The sequence below is a fragment of the Cyprinodon tularosa genome, unplaced genomic scaffold (genome assembly GCF_016077235.1).
Source record: "Cyprinodon tularosa strain WSP-4 unplaced genomic scaffold, ASM1607723v1 ctg1128, whole genome shotgun sequence".
Classification (NCBI taxonomy): domain Eukaryota; kingdom Metazoa; phylum Chordata; class Actinopteri; order Cyprinodontiformes; family Cyprinodontidae; genus Cyprinodon; species Cyprinodon tularosa.
The window spans coordinates 37,542-56,073 of record NW_024037924.1 but is presented as its reverse complement, the minus strand read 5'-3'; the positions used below and the strand labels follow the sequence as shown (position 1 = coordinate 56,073).

The 18,532-nt window shown below is 37.5% G+C and overlaps 1 protein-coding gene across 2 annotated transcripts in view; it reads left to right on the top strand.

The window, feature by feature from the left end:
- LOC119794322 (electrogenic sodium bicarbonate cotransporter 1-like) overlaps positions 1-17,073 on the top strand; it is an 88,951-nt gene extending 71,878 nt beyond the window's left edge. The window contains exons 15-25 of one of the 2 annotated variants that reach the window (XM_038301826.1): positions 479-664; positions 1,854-1,967; positions 2,116-2,277; positions 6,564-6,742; positions 8,659-8,731; positions 9,046-9,114; positions 9,274-9,447; positions 9,553-9,708; positions 11,857-11,950; positions 14,416-14,495; positions 15,785-17,073. In XM_038301826.1, the coding sequence (XP_038157754.1) occupies positions 479-664; positions 1,854-1,967; positions 2,116-2,277; positions 6,564-6,742; positions 8,659-8,731; positions 9,046-9,114; positions 9,274-9,447; positions 9,553-9,708; positions 11,857-11,950; positions 14,416-14,459 (1,251 nt within the window). In that variant the 3' untranslated portion in view covers positions 14,460-14,495; positions 15,785-17,073. The remainder of the gene's footprint in view (positions 1-478; positions 665-1,853; positions 1,968-2,115; positions 2,278-6,563; positions 6,743-8,658; positions 8,732-9,045; positions 9,115-9,273; positions 9,448-9,552; positions 9,709-11,856; positions 11,951-14,415; positions 14,496-15,784) is intronic. The other variant, XM_038301837.1, reaches the window with a different exon arrangement.
- The last annotated feature ends 1,459 nt before the right edge of the window (positions 17,074-18,532 follow it).

Sequence of the window (18,532 nt, the reverse complement as noted above, 5' to 3'; positions counted from 1 at the left end):
CATTTCCATTGAGCAATACATAAATGTTGTCCATTGATCCATTAAATTGCTTACAAAATCCATATAGTACATATTTGGGTGTTATATTTACTGTCAAAATGCAGGATAACAAAGAACCCAAACGACTGCCAATTCCTAAGGGGCGGACCCGTTTGTCAGGTTCAAATTGCATGTTTTCTAAGCCAAAACAGGGCTTTGTCTTTGGCCCACTTTATAAAGCCTCGAACTCAATGATATTTCTGACATTTTGAACGGACAAAGCTTCCAGGATTTGAAGCTTTGTGTCTTCAAACTTGGAAACAAAGTCCAGTGGATTGTTTTTTTTTTTTAGCTTTTTTGGAATGACTATGACCTGGATGACTGAGAGTCTTCACAATCATGCAGAGATTAACACCTTTACTTTGAAAGTTGGCTTGTGTGATTTTCTATACAGCATAGTTACAATTTATACTCATAATGCTTTTTCTCTTTCATGCAGGTACAAAACCGCTCATGGTCAAGGCTAACAAAGTCAGAGTGCTTAATGTACAATGGAGAGCTGGTGGGAGAGGCCTGTAACTATGTCCCAGACATCACCCTCATGTCCTTCATTCTCTTCTTTGGTACCTACACTACCTCCATGTGTCTTAAGAAGTTCAAAACAAGTCAATTTTTCCCCACCACTGTAAGTAGCATGATATTAAATGCATATTTTTTAAATGTCTAAAGAGAGATGCACTTTTCATCAATATCGTGGTCTATAACTGACCTTGATGTTTAATTCAGATTTCTCTATTTTCCGAAGAAATGGAACTAAATAGTATATCAGTTAAGCCTTTAAAGCATAATTAAACCACAATATAAACAGGTTAAAATTAAAAACCTTTCTCTAACTCTTGAAATAAAGTGACATACCTACATACCAAGGAAGGTCATAATTTGTTTGAACATGATCCATTTTAAATGCACAAGAGCTTTGTTCAGTTTAACAGTAAAGAGTGTGTATTAGAAAGCTGTCTGCTGATTTGTTTTTAAATTAGGAGCTAGGTTAATGTTGAGAACACAGAGAGAGAGCAAATGGTGTTACACATCTCTTTAGTTAAACAGAACTTCCCGAATATTTGAAGATAAATGGTTACTATTGAGTGAACATATTAAACTGTGTTGAGCATAATTCATTAATTTATTAGCAATTTGTATGTTTAGTTTGTAAGCATGCTGTCCTATTATGTAAATTGAATAATTTGTTCCAATAGGAGCTTTTTTATCATATTAGAACTGCCTTTTGAAAACCAAAACCAAACAGATATCAAGCAAATTTATTATGCCCACTTTTCTGTATTTTTTTTAAATATATATTGTAAATATTACTAATTTTGCTAATGTAGTTTTGTCAGTATCTCTCTTTTGTCTTTTCTTTCTTTCACCTTTTCTCCCATTTTTTAATTTCCACATTACATTAATTATTCCCTACATAAACCATAATAAAGCTATTTACATATATAAATCAAGCAGAGCACTATGGCAAAAGCGATAATGCTCCACTTGTGATAGTAAAATCTGTTGGGCTCTTTCTGGCATTAAGACAACAATTCCTAAAATCACATTGCCGGATAGAACAAAAAAAGTTTTAAATAGCACAGATTTAATATCCTACATTTTGATGCATTGATTATGCATGATATTGTAAAGGTAGCTAATTTTACCAGTGTCAAAGCTCTTTCCGAAAACACACAGTTTGCATGAAAGGGAGGGAGATTTAAGGTTAGAAATACAGCAAACTCATAAAAATCACAACTATTTCTTCTTGTTCTGCATCTGATGTCCATTTTGTAACACCTCACTGATACTGTATTATAATTCCTCCCAACCAGGTAAGGAAGCTCATCAGTGACTTTTCCATCGTCCTGGCCATCCTTATCTTCTGTGGGGTTGATGTTTTCGTGGGAGTTGACACTCCTAAACTTATTGTGCCAAGTGAATTTAAGGTGAGATCTTTTTAGTCATTAAAGGTTTAAACAAATACAACAAGATGAGATTAGTATCAAGATTTATAGGAATTAGTTGTAATATTTCTAAGAAGCATATATATATATATAAAGATGGTGAAGCTCTTATTTTCATCCCTCTCTACAGCCAACAAGCAATCTCAGAGGCTGGTTTGTGCCTCCATTTGGAGGAAACCCCTGGTGGGTTTATCTGGCCTCTGCTCTTCCTGCCCTCCTCGTCACTATTTTGATCTTTATGGACCAACAGATCACTGCTGTGATTGTGAACAGGAAGGAGCACAAGCTAAAGGTACAGTTTAAAGTGTTAGGCTTCTGTTGAGGTAAAGCAGGGAAGCTATCCTTATCTTGGTTTTAAGGCTAATGTCCATAAAGAGTGAATACCAGCTACATTCACTCTGTACTTAAAAATCATTCTTCTCATGAAAGTCAGAGATGTTTCATGAGTTATGGCGCTTTGACACCCCAACCATTTAGCCAGCAAATGCAGATGTCCCAGAATCTTCTAAAAACGCGGGCATACGCTGAACATACGTATTTTTTTTTAATTTTGGGGGGTATATGCATACAGTGGGGCAAAAAAGTATTTAGTCAGCCACCAAGAGTGCAAGTTCTCCCACTCAAAAAGATGAGAGAGGCCGGTAATTTTCATCATAGATATACCTCAACTATGAGAGACAAAATGAGAAAAAAAAAATCCAGAAAATCACATTGTCTGATTTTTAAAGAATTTATTTGCAAAATATGGTGGAAAATAAGTATTTGGTCAGTTACAAACAAGCAAGATTCCTGGCTCTCACAGACCTGTAACCTCTTCTGTAAGAGGCTCCTCTGTCCTCCACTCGTTACCTTCATTAATGGCACCTGTTTGAACCCGTTATCAGTATAAAAGACACCTGTCCACAACCTCAAACAGTCACACTCTAAACTCCACCATGGCCAAAACTAGAGAGCTGTCAAAGGACACCCGAAACAAAATTATAGACCTGCACCAGGCTGGGAAGTCTGAATCTGCAATAGGTAAACAGCTCGGTGTGAAGAAATCAACTGTGGGATCAATTATTAGAAAATGGAAAACATACAAGACCACTGATAATCTTCGTCGATCTGGGGCTCCACGCAAGATCTCACCCCGTGGGGTCAAAATTATCACAAGAGTAAAAGAGTAAAAATGAGTAAAAATGAGTAAAAATCCCAGAACCACATGGGGGGACCTAGTGAATGACCTGCAGAGAGCTGGGACCAAAGTAACAAAGGCTACCATGAGTAACACACTACGCCGCCAGGGACTCAAATCGGTCAGATGAAACCAAAATATAACTTTTTGGTAAAAACTCTACTCGTCGTGTTTGGAGGAGAGGGAATGCTAGGTTGCATCCAAAGAACACCATACCTACAGTGAAGCATGGGGGTGGAAACATCATGCTTTGGGGCTGTTTTTCTGCTAAGGGACCAGGACGACTGATCCGTGTGAAGGAAAGAATGAATGGGGCCATGTATCGTCAAATTTTGAGTGAAAACCTCCTTCCATCAGCAAGGGCATTGAAGATGAAACGTGGCTGGGTCTTTCAGCATGACAATGATCCCAAACACACCGCCCGGGTAACGAAGGAGTGGCTTCATAAGAAGCATTTCAAGGTCCTGGAGTGGCCTAGCCAGTCTCCAGATCTCAACCCCATAGAAAATCTTTGGAGGGAGTTGAAAGTCCGTGTTGCCCAGCGACAGCCCCAGAACATCACTGCTCTAGAGGAGATCTGCATGGAGGAATGGGCCAAAATACCAGCAACAGTGTGTGAAAACCTTGTGAAGACTTACAGAAAACATTTGATCTCTGTCATTGCCAACAAAGGGTATATAACAAAGTATTGAGATGAACTTTTGTTATTGACCAAATACTTATTTTCCACCATATTTTGCAAATAAATTCTTTAAAAATCAGACAATGGGATTTTCTGGATTTTCTTTTTCTCATTTTGTCTCTCATAGTTGAGGTATATCTATGATGAAAATTACCGGCCTCTCTCATCTTTTTAAGTGGGAGAACTTGCACTATTGGTGGCTGACTAAATACTTTTTTGCCCCACTGTATATATATTTATTGTGTTGGGCACATTACTTTGAAAAAGTAATTAGTTATAGTTACTAGTTACTTCTCCCAAAAAGAAACTGAGCTAGTAACTGAGTTACTCCACAATAAAAGTAACTAGTTACTAGTAAAAGTAACTATTGCGTTACTTTTGCGTTTCTCGCCCCCGTAACCCTCATCACCCGGCCCCCACCTTTTCGCCCCTTTTCGCCGTGTGTTTCAAAAGCCAGCTGAATAGAGTGGAGGACAAAGACAAGTACCTACAGAGAGTTTCGCATTTATTGCAACTCAGCGTAAATGACATCGTGGGAACGCTATCTGACAGGGTTTATAGGCCCGTCAGATAGCGTTCCCACTAGAGATAAGTTCTTGATAAGTTAAGCATAAGTTATGCACAAGTTACTCATAGGTTTTGGATAGGCTGGACCCCATGACTTATGAGTTACAGTTAAAGTGTGTCAACAATCAAATAACTTACCTGTAACTTATGCCCCACGTATGACCATACCCTGGCATACCTCAAAATTTCTCGACGTAATTGCTCTGTCTGTTTACCCATAACCTATCCAACGTACGGCAGCGTTTTTGCCAAATTTTTCATATGTCGGTATATGCTGGCTAAATCGTCAAGGTGTGACAGGACTGTTACTGATCATAGTTCAGGTCGAAATCCAACAACCTACAGCTTTCAGTAGACCACCTGAACCTGAGTATGTTATTTTGGTTTTCTATCTACATTTTTTGTTCAATGTTGATATACATGGATATACCATTGGCACAAACCTCACATCATTTTGGCCTCTTCAGGGTTTATATTAGTTCTCCAAAGTGGAATGAATACAAAACAAAAGCTTCACAGTTTTTTTTAAAAAGTTGGTGCACAAGTTTGAATTTATTGTGCATTTTCTGTAATTCGGAGAGTCTGAAACTTCTTACAAGCAGAAGAGGGTTAAAGCTGCCTATAGTTGTCCTCACTCCCAATCTTTTGCACCTACCAATAAGCTTGTGGCATGACTTGTCAGCACATCGACCACAGTAGTCCCACTGGAAAAATTATCTTGAAATACACAATATGTCTTAAATTAAGTTTATTTACCCTTACTTTGAATGTGTAATGAGAAAGTTTGCCAATGGAAATGCATTTTTACTCTTAAAATAAGATAGTAAGTCATGGATTTAAAGACTAGAAATATATATTGTCTTGTTACATCTGGAAAATGTCATGACACGGGGACAGAGGGACCCAGTATTCAAGGAGAGACAGTCAGTAGGAAAGTTCAAAATGTTTATTAAACAAACAAAACAAAAGCGGAGCTTGCGAACACTGCAGGATGGGGAGCGGGGCACCGCTCAATCATCGACACTCTGCAGGGGAAACACAGGTAAGTGACCACGATCATCTGGCAAAGGATGATTATCTGAGTTGGCCACTTACCTGGTTTAACAGTCCAGTCCTAGAATGTCCCCAAGTGCTGCAGTTCCAGAGGACATGCTGGAAGCTGATCCTGGTCAGGGATCCAGAACAGACAGGAACAGACAGGGACAGGATCCAGATCAGGCAGGAACAGAAACAGGTGGCAGGATCCAGACTTCGAGGCATCCACAGGCTCCCAGGAGGGTTCAGGGTCTGACTGGGACCAGAAGCATGACCAGGTGGTCACGCACAGGATCAGGTGCAGACAGGCAGGCTCAGTGGAAGAGGGTAGCCGAGACAGGACGAAGAACCGGAACTTGATGCAGGACTTTAAACTGGTCTCCTCCCTGGAGCCAGGCTAACTGGATAAAAACGGAACCTCCCCACATATTGAGCCAAAAACCCAGAGGACTCCGCAGGGGAGGAAAAGTGGACAATCAGGAGACGAGACAAACACAAAAACCCTCTTTCCACTGGCTGCTAGGATCCAGGACATGAACCATGAACTAAAACTGAAACGACAGACTGACAGAAAGACAAGAAATGATCTGGCCCTGAATGCTCAGGCTGAACCGAATATAACCAAGAGGAAACGGGTGAGAGGAATAAATTATAATTGAGGCAGGGAGGGAAAATAACAGGTGAGAGAAATAACCAATTAAGGGGGAGCAAACAGGCCAGATCACAACAGAAAATGTCTCTTTAACCTCATCAATTTAAGAACAAATAAGCTTATTTTAAGAAAAAAATACTTATCTAGTTTTTGATCATTTCCAGTGCAGGCTACCATACAATGTTGGTGCATACTACAATTCACTTTGACTGTTGTCAGACTTTGTTAAAATGCCTTTCAATAAATCATAAATTTACATTAATGATTGTGATGAGAGGATGTAATCCTGACCCGAACCGTATCTGCTGAATACACAGAAAGCTTTCTTATGCTGAATTAATCGGCTCTGTAATCAAGGGAGGTGTTAGCAGGGATTCATGTTCGGGTGTATCTGCAGCTGGTCTTTCCTACTGACCATGGCCAAGCATGCTCTTGATCCTTAACCTTGTTTGTTGTCCTTAACAGAAAGGGTCAGGATACCATCTGGATCTGTTCTTGGTGGCTGTTCTGATGGTGGTTTGCTCCTTCATGGGCCTGCCGTGGTATGTGGCCGCCACCGTCATCTCCATCGCCCACATCGACAGTCTGAAGATGGAAACTGAAACGTCAGCACCAGGAGAGCAGCCCAAGTTCCTGGGTGTGAGGTGAGAACAAGGAAGTTAAATCTCAGTGACAACAAATTTACAGTATGTCTCTTCTGAGGAACAAGTCTTACATCAGTCTTACAGTCTGACACATTTCTTCAATTTAAAAACAAACAAACCCAACAATTGTATTAATCCCCCTGTTCTTATTGGCTCTGCCTCATCCTGGCCTCCACTGAGCCCCAGCATCAACCTTCCTGCCATCTTTGCCTCTTTAACTAAAATATGTAACATTTGGGACTTTTTTTTCTTTTTTTTTTTTGTTAATCATCAAATACATTTTCAGACAGACCACAGAGATGAAACACTTTTAAAAAAGAAGAAAGAGTCTTGTGGTGCTGCATGATGTATTGAAGAGGTCCGTATGCACAACAACATTTGAACATCAATGTAGTAACAAAGACCCCATAAGAAGTAGCCTAGTAAACTAGCCCCACCTGCCAGCGGCCAAAATGATTTATGCCTGTGAGTGATCTAGCCTCGATCAATGCCCCAGGCCCTAGAACTAGTGGGCCAATCACAACGCAGAGATGTGTTTTGAATTTCTGGATGCTAAGCGGGCAGGGTTTTGAGGGCATGACGACAAAGCTGTGCGACACTGGATATAACACAACAAGGAAGATGGCAACAACTATTGAATAGTTCTCGTTTGACTTTTGAATCAGTTTTGTAAGGATTAGACTTGGGGTTTTCGTTGAAACGTGAGCAGGAAGAGGCTCTACGCTCATTCATTTTTAAGAAGGACGTATTCGTTGTTTTACCGACAGGCGGTTTGTTTACACTCCCCTACCAGCTTTCTGTCTTGCTTACTACGTCACAGTCTGTTGTGCTCATTGGTCAGAGCGTTGGCCAATTGACACAGACATGGTTTGAAAACCAACGGGTTGTTCTCATCAACAATCTTCCGATGTCTCATTCATCTGGGCGAGACTAAATTACTCATTTAATCTCACATTTAGTCTGGTTTATCGGGCTATATTTATCAGGCCACATACGAAGGCCGTTTTTCTTCAATATTTTTTTTTCTCTCCTCTTAATCTGTACAGTACTGGAGCAATACCCCAAAGCAATCCCTTCCAACTGCATGATGTAGTTTCACCCCATCTAAAAGTCTCTGTGAGAAAGTGAACCTAAGTGATGTGAATTTATTAACTTTAAATATTTGTTGCAACAATCACTGAAGGAGACAAACACTCTGAATAAGCACTTAAAGTAATTTGAAGGCATTTGCCATTTTTGGAAGTATCAGAGAAAGAGGGGAAACTTAGAAAAATGCAATTTTCTTAAAAAAGAAAAAAACTACAGTCACAAGTTTAGCCATACCAAAAAGTCCCTTTACCCAGTCGGCTAAGAAGAACATTTTCCTCTTATCCTAGTTTTTTGATGAGGTCAGATCAAACCAAATGGACAGTTCTAAATACGCACACTGTCACTGTTTGACCTCCATAGGGTGGCCACATATTATGCTCAATTTAATATATATATATATATATAAAAAGTGTTTCAGATTGATCCATTTTTCAATTGATGGGTCTGTGCTGACATGAATGAAAAATCTAGATTTTTAAATGATTTTTTTATAGTAGAGTTAGGTGATTTGGTCTGTAGACGTTATCATTCACCAATTGAACATGTTCTTCCTGTTTTTGGATGGTCTGTGTTTTGTTTTCATATCTGTGTGCTGTCCTCCACAGCACCCTGATGTGGCAGCTGAACTAATAAACTGTTTAATAAACTGCTTTGAACTTTACAATGCTGCTTTTTCTGCTGTCTGTAGAGCATTGGTGAAAATTTGAAGCAAAAACTTGTACAATCTGTTAAAATATTGTCAGTGTGGTTCGTTATTGTCATTAGGTTATTAATCAAAACTATAAGCTTTTATTTTTCTGAAATTCCACTATTTTGCTGTTTTGCAGAGAGCAGAGGGTCACTGGAGTGTTTGTATTCGTTCTAACAGGACTAAGTGTGTTCATGGCTCCCATATTAAAGGTAATCTACTAAATAGTTTGCAGCATTAACACACTCTTTATTCACGTTCTCACCTTATGATTTCTTTTTGGTTAAATGTGAGTTTTCATCTCATATTGCGAGGTTTTACTTTATACATGGGTAGATATCAAGTAGCATTTAGAATAAGGAAATAAAATGATTGTCAATAGTCAAACTGAGAATGGAATTTTGGAATGATTTAAATGAAGCTAAAACCAGGAGAATTGTGGTAACTTGTTTTTATTTAAAGTCTACTACTGAATATATAGATTTACTGTATATTTATGCACATTGTATTTGTATTTCTTATGTAGTTTATCCCCATGCCAGTCCTGTATGGAGTCTTCTTGTACATGGGAGTGGCTTCTCTTAACGGTGTTCAGGTACTGTTCTTTAAAATTTGGACCCATAAAAGTTGGACATGTTGTTTTTTGTAGACATACAGTATATGCAAAAAGCTGCCATATAGATATCAATGACTTTGATTATTCCAGCCTGCAGAGCTGCCAGTTATGTGTACTTTTTTGTCCTCCACTGTCTAGTTTATGGATCGTCTGAAGCTGCTACTGATGCCAGCCAAGCATCAGCCAGATCTGGTTTACCTGAGACACGTTCCCCTCAGGAAAGTCCACGTATTCACCTTCTTGCAGATTCTCTGCTTAGCGATGCTCTGGATCCTGAAGTCCACTGTGGCAGCCATAATTTTTCCAGTGATGGTAAAGAAAGAAAATAAAATATTTAAGAGATTATCTTAATTAGAGATGTACTCCAGTTTTCTTTCCCACGAGCTTTGTCCCATCCCTTGTTTCCCATGTTTTCAGATTCTTGCTCTGGTGGCTGTCAGGAAAGCCATGGACTACATATTCTCCCAGCATGACCTTAGCTACCTGGATGATGTCATCCCAGAGAAAGACAAGAAAAAGAAGGAGGATGAGAAGAAAAAGAACTGTGGCAGCCTGGACAGTGATGCTGAGGATGTAAGAGTTTTCATTCTAGCAAAGGCTTGTTTTTTTAATCTACAGGCTTTTTACTATTGCTGTTTTTGTCAAGCTGACCAACTATCTGTGGTCCTTCTCACAGATTCCAATTTCTTGCCTTATGGGGCTGGATGTTGTCATAGAAAATCTTTTGCTCTACTCCTAGAAGAGCACATTACAAAGCACATTGTAATTTTTGCGACTTTGTATAACTAAAGAAAGTTCTTATCCCAAATGGATTAATTATATCAATATGTAGCATCAGTTTGAACGAGGTAAGGATATCTCTCTACTCTAGGTCCATATAAATCAAATTCAGTTTGAAATATACTTTATTGGCCTATGGCCCATGCATCATCATTTACCACTTTTGCTCCCTCAGAAATCCAATTGGGTGAAAGTTGTTGCTAACATTCTGTTGATAGATGCATTGAAAGCAGCACAATACCAGATTTGTATTTTACCTCAAAAAGAAACATTTGAAGAAAAAAAATCCTTACTTTACAAATGATTTATATTGTCATGTGTTTAGAGGTCTGACCCAAAAGGGGTCAGACCTCTGGGACTGACGTCTAGGGGGGTTCTTCTCTCACTTTGAAATCCAGTCAGTGTAGGTTGATCCAGAGAAGAGGGGACTCATTGGAGAGTGGACAGGTAGACATTTGTTGGCCCAGGAGGAGCAATAGAGCGGACTGCAACTTGGAATTCCCAGAGAACTTAAACGAGACGTGTGGAGGTTAATCCCCTTCTCAGTGTGAAAAACAAAACAATCCTTCCGGGGGAAGAAGGCCAAACATCCAGCTTGCAGGATGGCTTCCTGCCGAAAGGCATAGAGAAAAACAAAGTTAGGCTCAGTGAAACAAAGACTCAGGTAGACTCAGCGAATCTCAGCATGGCTAGAGTACCCAAAATTGGCAAACACTCTGGCCTTGAGGTAGTGACAGTCCACTGCTTAAATACTCCTCCAGATAATGGTCCCACATCTGCAGGTGGGCAGGGAGGCCCAATGAGGACGGGGCACCACCTGGTGGAGGAGAAAAGGAAGCACAAAAACAACGCACAAAAACTGGATTCCGGACATATATATTTCCTTTAATGCAACAGTAAGAGTATAAGGACATGATCTTTAGTTTGTGGCTCAGGCAGAGAAATTACTAGACCTTCTTATCTAGTTATTTCAGCTATGGATAATGGATGGATGGATGGATGGATGGATGGATGGATGGATGGATGGATGGATGGATGGATGGATGGATGGATGGATGGATGGATGGATGGATGGATGGATGGATGATAATTGTTGATAACGTTCTGGTATGGCTGGTCCTGCCAGTACCTTCTTGTTTTTATTTTTTATATTAAGAAAAGCTCTTTTATTTCTAAAATTATTGAATATTATGCATTCTTAGGATGAATAAGAAGAGGAAGGATTAGTTTTGCACTTTTGTGTTAAGGTTTCCCAGTTAGGACGAAAGCATTTTTAATATTTTAGTTATTCTAGGTTTAGGTTCTTTCTTTTTGACTGTAGTAAAGGACCTGATTTGTTTTTTTACATCATAATGCAAATCCACGTCACTAAAGATGCTCAGAGTAAACCTTCACTTTGAGCTTCCCTGTTCGAAGTGCACAGAGTAATTCAGGTGATGAATAAGGTGGGCTGATGGTTCTAGTCTGAACAGACATTCTGGACTTCTCTAGATACATTTACAGTGCTGCTCTGCTGCACTTAGTAGCCCTGTTGCTTTTCTGCATCTGAAAAAAACAAACAAAAAAAATATTTTTTCTTTCTCCTTTAAGTCGTCATCATGTTGGATGCAGTGGGCAGCAATCGAGTCTGTAAACTATACCTTGGAGTTAGCCAAAACCCATGTGGTGACATTCAGTGTTTCTGCAGTTTGCAAGATTAATGCTATTAGTTAGATGAAAAATGACAAATTTTATTACATTTTAAAATCTGCAAGTTATGTGAATCGCATTGATGTGATTTACTTTTTTGGAGGTAGGGTGTCGGGGCGTTACTTTTAATGGAAAAGATTTTTCGGGGGATCATAACCCTACTAACCCTAGCCTTGTAAATAACACTTTTGACGGTACCTACCTGATCTGACAGCGGGTTCAGCCTGAGGATGTGTTTCCTCTCTCCAACAGTCTGACTATCCTTACAATGAGAGTGTTCCAAATATTAAAATTCCCATGGACATCATGGAGAAGGAGCCCTTTTTAGGTGATAAGACCTCTGACAGTGAGTAAAACCCAACCGCCGGGAAACTGGAGGGAAAAATAAGTCTTCCCTCTCTTGACTTATCTTATCTCTGCTCTGCTTTCTCACTGGATGTTTCTAATGGTGTCCTGTTGGGTTTTTGCTTTTCACTCTTCTCTCTCACTGTGTCGACATGCTATTAATGCTTTTATTTAATGCAGTTGCAATGTCTCTAAATAATGCATGAAACCTGCTCGCTGCTTGGGGTTTTGGTGTGTCTAAATCTTTTTTTAAGCTTCAATTTAATTTCTTGCTTGACCTAACACTTCACATGTTTGTTATTTAAATACTGTTAGTTTTTTTATCTCTTAAAAAAGCATTTGCAATCAACTCTTCAGTTCACTGTGCTTTTATTCCAAGCAATGAGACTTTCTTTATTCGTTATGTCCAACCCAATTCAGCTTTATTTATACAGACCTTTAAAAATCAGCACAGGACCAGAGTGCATTACAGTTAGAATAAGTTAAATATAAACCAAGAAAAATGTAAATATTACATATTTGGTAAAATATATTAACATTTATATTATGTATATAAATATAAATTAAAACACACATTAAAATATACAGAGATAAAGACCACATATTAAAATGATATAAGAACAAAATCTGGGATAATTAAATAAAATGAGTTAGAAAAGAAGTAAAAGCCAATGTCTTACAGGGTGTCACACACCAGGGTGAAAAACTGGACTTTCAGGAGGGATTTAAAAATAGACAGAGAAGATGCCTGTTCAATTTCTAAGGGCAGATCATTAACAGTTTGGAAGCGGCTGCAGCAAAAACATGTTCTCCTCTAAATGTATGCTCAGTCTGTAGAAATGCTGAGGTGAAGCTGATCAGCTGACCTTAGAGAACAGATATCTGTATCAGTTTGGGACTGCTCACAGCGAAGGATGAGGCTGTTGATCCATTTTTCTCTCAACTGACCAAGAAACTATTAAATGTATTCAGCTCATCCATTTGGGAAGCTGTATATTTTATTCAAACTTGAAGGAGTTTTAGAGCACACACTCAACTGCCTTTGTTGTTACCCTAAGTCCCACTTGATGTTACATCAATGTGGTCAGTCATCATCCAGTTGATTAGCTTAAACACATTGGATTTTTGTGTTATTTTTCTGCACACCTGGGCTAGACTTTTTTTCATTCCTATTTTTCCTCATTTTGAATAGATTAAATATGATAGCGTTAATTATATAATTACTTTATAAAGGCAATACTTTCATTAGGATTTGTGTAAGGCTTACATTAAAGTTCTTGCCTGACCTTTATAAAACTCTCAGCTTAGCTACTGGACATTTTTTGACTATATTTTACCTCTTACTGCATAAATGTACTCTTCTCTTTCCTTCATAAATTATCTTTTTCCTGAGGTTACAGGCTGAGAGGCAAGGTACTCAAACACAGGAAAAACAACCAACACATAAACTGACTGCTTAGAGCACTTTAAAGCGACCAGTCAACCTAACAAGTTTTCTTATACATTGGAAGACCTTATGTCCCACCTCACACCCTGAAAGTATTTACAACTAAAAATATAAATCTGGAGTCTTAACCTATGAGGCTATATGTTTGTTTTTTAGCCTGTATTTATGTTTTTGCTCCTATATGGATAAAAAAAAACACAATAAGTTTATACGCTAAACACTCATTGATTGATAATAAAAGACTTGAAGAATTATTAGTAAAACTACTTTTTATTCTTTATTTCATAACCACATTAGAAATGTTTTCTTTTCATATTCCAAAGTTGAGAACTTATTTAGATTTTATAGGTGTTTAGATCTGGGTATTTGAAAGATAGGGGATCTAAAGTTCCACACCTTTTTTGACACATAAAATAACTTTTTAACTTTTTCTAACAGCCTCTGCTGTGAAGTGAGGGAATGGGTCTGATGTTAACTTGATTTAATTATCTGGGTTTTTAAAGTGGCTTAGAACAGAAATAAATGGGAGGAATATCCATAGTAAACTGAGAAAGATCTTAAGGCTCATTAGCATTAAAGTATCATGAAATAGAAGATGACTTGAGACTTATAGACATGATTGCATCTTAATGTATTTACCTGAATTAAAACAGAATAAGTGACTTAAATGGTTAATTTAAAACTCTAACCATAAATCAACATTTCTGCAAAACTAAACAACAGTTTTTAAGGAAACCATTTGTTAAACTTTGACACAAATCAGCAGGATATGAATCTTATAAAGATTTAAGGCTTTTTCTGTAACCCACCCATCAAATATGTGCAATGCACGCAGTGGTAACTCAGTTAGCAACTAACTTCCCTGTCCCCTCTCTCCTCTGGGCTCTAAGTGTTTATTGTTGTTGCATGTTTGCTTTGGAATAAAAACCTGCACAGTCCTTCACTCTTCCAGCTGAACTAATGAGCTCTCCGCATTAAGTAACTTCCTGCTCAGAACGGGTATTTCCCCCCCCCCCCAGGAGAGAAGTCCCTGTCATTCCTTGATCGACACACATCGTGCTGAGAAGCTTCGCTTCTACCAGGACAGCTACTTATCCAGGTGAGAAAGAAATAAGAGGAAGCCAACAGAGAATAGAAGAGATAAGCTGGTGGAGAGAAAACAGAAAACATGAAAAACTCAGCTGCAGCGTTCTCATCTTTTGACTTAGCAGTGATGCTTGTAAAAGGTCATCAGGCGGCTTTGGCATAACATTGGTCTGATCTTTAAAGGTCGGATCAGCTAAATAAGGCTAAATAACGCCATGCCTGTGATTCTGTCTGCAGACGTCATCAATTAACTACTCTCTAAAAAGAAAAGCTGCTCCAACTTACTGTAAATTAATTGCTTCAAATGGTGACAAGTAATTGAATCACGTTGATCCAACTTAATTAATTAAATTTATAAGTAAAATAAATTACATTGGGAAAACTAAATCCAATTAATTCTTACTTATTGAAGCAATAAATTCTGAGCTGCATTTTCTTTTCAGAGTGTAGCACAGTTAACTCCAGTCTATACATATTTAGGGCTTTTAAGGGCTAGGTAGTAAAATAAAATAGAGCAAATTGAAAAATTAAACAAAATTTTATCAACCAAAAAGTATGTTTTTCTTATATGTTTGAGTTCACCTTAAGCTTTGACACTTATCCAAACCAAGCAGAGGAACAGACTAGATGTAGAGAACAGCCTGGGATCAGCTGTTTTTCACACTGAGCTATAGGAGCTCATCAAAACCGCTACAGTGTCTTGATGAAAACAAGTAAAACTAATCTGACTATAACTGTTGTTCTGTATTTTTTTCCCAGTTCTTCAAGTTTAAATGTGATTATAATGGAGGTATTCCATTTTTTATTTATTCTGATTCCTTTCTAACTTCTTAATGTTTTTTTTTATTTCAGATGGAAAGAATACAATGATAAGAATTAAATGCACAAATTAAAAGATTACGTAAAATAACTTTTATTTTATAATCAGTTATTGTACGATTCCACATTTGGACAATCTTGAGAGGAGTACTCATGATAAGACAAAATTCACAAAGGCATACATAAGTCAAAAAAGGTTGGGAAACACTGATGCAGATGCTGAAAAGTCAACAGATAATCACAGTCATTACTATTAAAATTTAGTTTGACAGTGCTGGAACTGTCGTGTGTTTTTTTTTCAAATTTATTTAAATTTAGATCATCTTATCAAAAGCTTAAAGATGAGCTCAATTAAAATATGTTTTGTCATGTTAAATCCTAGGGTTAGGGTTATCCTAGAATGAAAAAAAAGTATATATTATTATAGTATTATTATATATTATATATATATTACTCCATAGTTTTAATATTTCTGTATTGCAGCCCTGAGACGACCCCGCTGAAGACAGTGCCTCAGATTAGGATAGAAATGGACCCTGAAGATGAAGACACCTATTACTGGAGAGGTCGGGGCTCAGAGACGTGTCTCTAGAGGATCAACCTAATGCTTCCTGTCTTATACCCACTTTATATGAATCTTCACTTTTGTTTCCTACATGATTTGAAGACTGTTGTTTTAAATCACTAGAACTGAAAAAGGGATATTTGAAAAATAAGGACTTTAACCTCTTCCATCTTCACCATCATGTTGGTATCTTTCTCACAGGTCACAGTCTCACTGGTTGATTACATGTAACTTCTTACTACTGATCTATGCAACTCCTTCCACATGCCCCTCCTCACAGTAACATGTTGCAGCGCTCTCACTAAACATGGAGTGCCATCCCATCTCTTTCACTTTTTCATGTCATCTCTTTATATATATATATATACACATTCAGATTTATTTTATATGTACCGGACTACTATAATACTTTCCTGTTGCAGGGAAATTATGTTTTTATAGCTCTACCTCTTGACTTAGTTTCAGATCATATGAACTACTGGAATTTTGATAATTTTTTTCTCTGTCCTTTCATAGAGTTGTAATAATTAAAATGAATCTGCTGTATCATAGGAAGTAGAGATGTAAGATAATTAACTATAAATTAACAAAGCACATTCAGGTGCAGGTGTGTATTTTATTTAACTGATGCAGAACAGATTGCTTCAATTTGTTTCTAATCTTTTCAAAATCTTTCACAATGTTTTGATTATATTTTGTTTTTAATTTGATATCTTTATTGATTTTTAAAAATGATAATGTTGTGTACATGTAGTACATATTTACGTGTTTTCTTTATTATTATATGCATAGAAGATCAACATAATCATCCAACCTTCCTCTGCCAAGCATTAATTCTAACTGGGAATGCATATCATATAAAGAAATGATTGTGCTGCATAAACTCTTTTACCTAAGTGGCCTATAAGGGATTGATTTGGACTGAAATAGTGATGGAAAGATTGATGATGTGGAAAATAATACTATCACAGCCTATTATCGCAGCAGAACTTGGTGTATTTTCTCAGCTGTCCTCTGAATTATGGGTGGTGAATTATTTTTCTGCATTTGCAAATATTTTAGGTTATCAAAATACACTGAAAAAATGCATCAGATTTCATCTCTGTCTCAGATATTTTGCTGCATTTTGGTTCCTCTGTGGATGTAAAGTTCATTCAAACCCATATTTTAAACCCCAGCACAGCTCTCTAGATTTTTCAGAGGTGGAACTTGTTTTGAAGAGAAATGTACAGACTTTTGAAATGTACAATGGTTAAAAAAACGAGAAAGTACGCCTCCAGGGTTTTATATATCAGGACAAAAGAACTGGTATTATTGAAAAGGGGTATCAAATATACAAAAACACACAACACATACCTCCATGTTTGTAATTAAAATAGGAGAAAACTCATAAAGCCAAAATAATATTATGTTATTATATTTAAAAATACTAAGTACACCCCATGCATGATTTTACACACAAAAAACTTTTCAGAGTTGTCGAGCTTCAGCATGTTCAACAAAATGTTCAGATCCTATTGCTTTTTAATATGAGCCCAAATCATCCCCTCCCAAAAAATGTTTTCCCATATGTCTCAAAAATGATGAGGCTCCAGACGTCTTGTTGGTCATTTAAATATATCTTTGGAAATCTAAGTTCCTCCATTCTTTTAGTGTCTAGTACGTAGCAAGAAGATGTATTTCCAAGTTGTGTCTTATTATATATTTTTAGACAAAAAAAATGTTCTCTTGGCAGTTCTTCTAAAACATGCATACGTGTTCTTCCCATTTCTGAAAAACAAATACGTTAGAGTGAGTAAATCTGCTGGGACATGATAGAGGCTTTGATAGAGCTCTGATGGTAATCTGCTATTCCAGTGGATCTAATTGAAGGAACCTTTACTTCATATAGTTTGGATGCAGCAAAGGTGCATTTTATTTTGCCGAAGAATTTTCTCCCTTTTAAATGTGTCCATTAGGACCTTTTGTGTTGATAAATAAAAACCATGGAATTGAAACCTTTTTCCGTATGGCAGCAAACAGATCTGAGCATTAGAAATAATTTAAATACTCGTCTTTGTTTTTTAGCCATTGTGTATAATTGCCATATCTGTGCTAAAAAGTTCCCAAAGTTAAAGAATAAGGTTGTTTGGATCAAAGTATTTAAGGAGAAATATGCTATTAATGGTGCATTTCCCATCGACATGGCTTTACTTTGGGGCAAAAAATAAAAAATACATAGAACCGTACATTTAGGGCCGGATTTATCAAAGGTTTGCGTGTAATAAAACGTGAGCTATTTCACTGCGCACGCTAAAAAATGTACAAACTGATCTATCAACAGCGTGCTAAAAGCATTTGATCTTTAAAACGTGCTAAATAGCGCCTGTGATCCATTTAGTACTTTTTCTGCAATGAATATGCAATATGGGGCGTTTACACGCTAAAGTGCGTCTTGTGGGAGGAGACATGTAAATATATTAATTTAGCACTCGCAAAGTGATTTATCAAACTTGAACGCAATTTTGCTAACGGTATCTGACTCTATATTTAACACGTTTCAAAAGAAGGTGCAAATGGTCTGTATGCGTAATTGCGCACACATGGCAGCGGTTATTGTCGCAAGAAGGAGACATGGAAATGAAGCAAGGAGGCGCAGAGAACGCATTTTTTCACTCCGTGTGAAT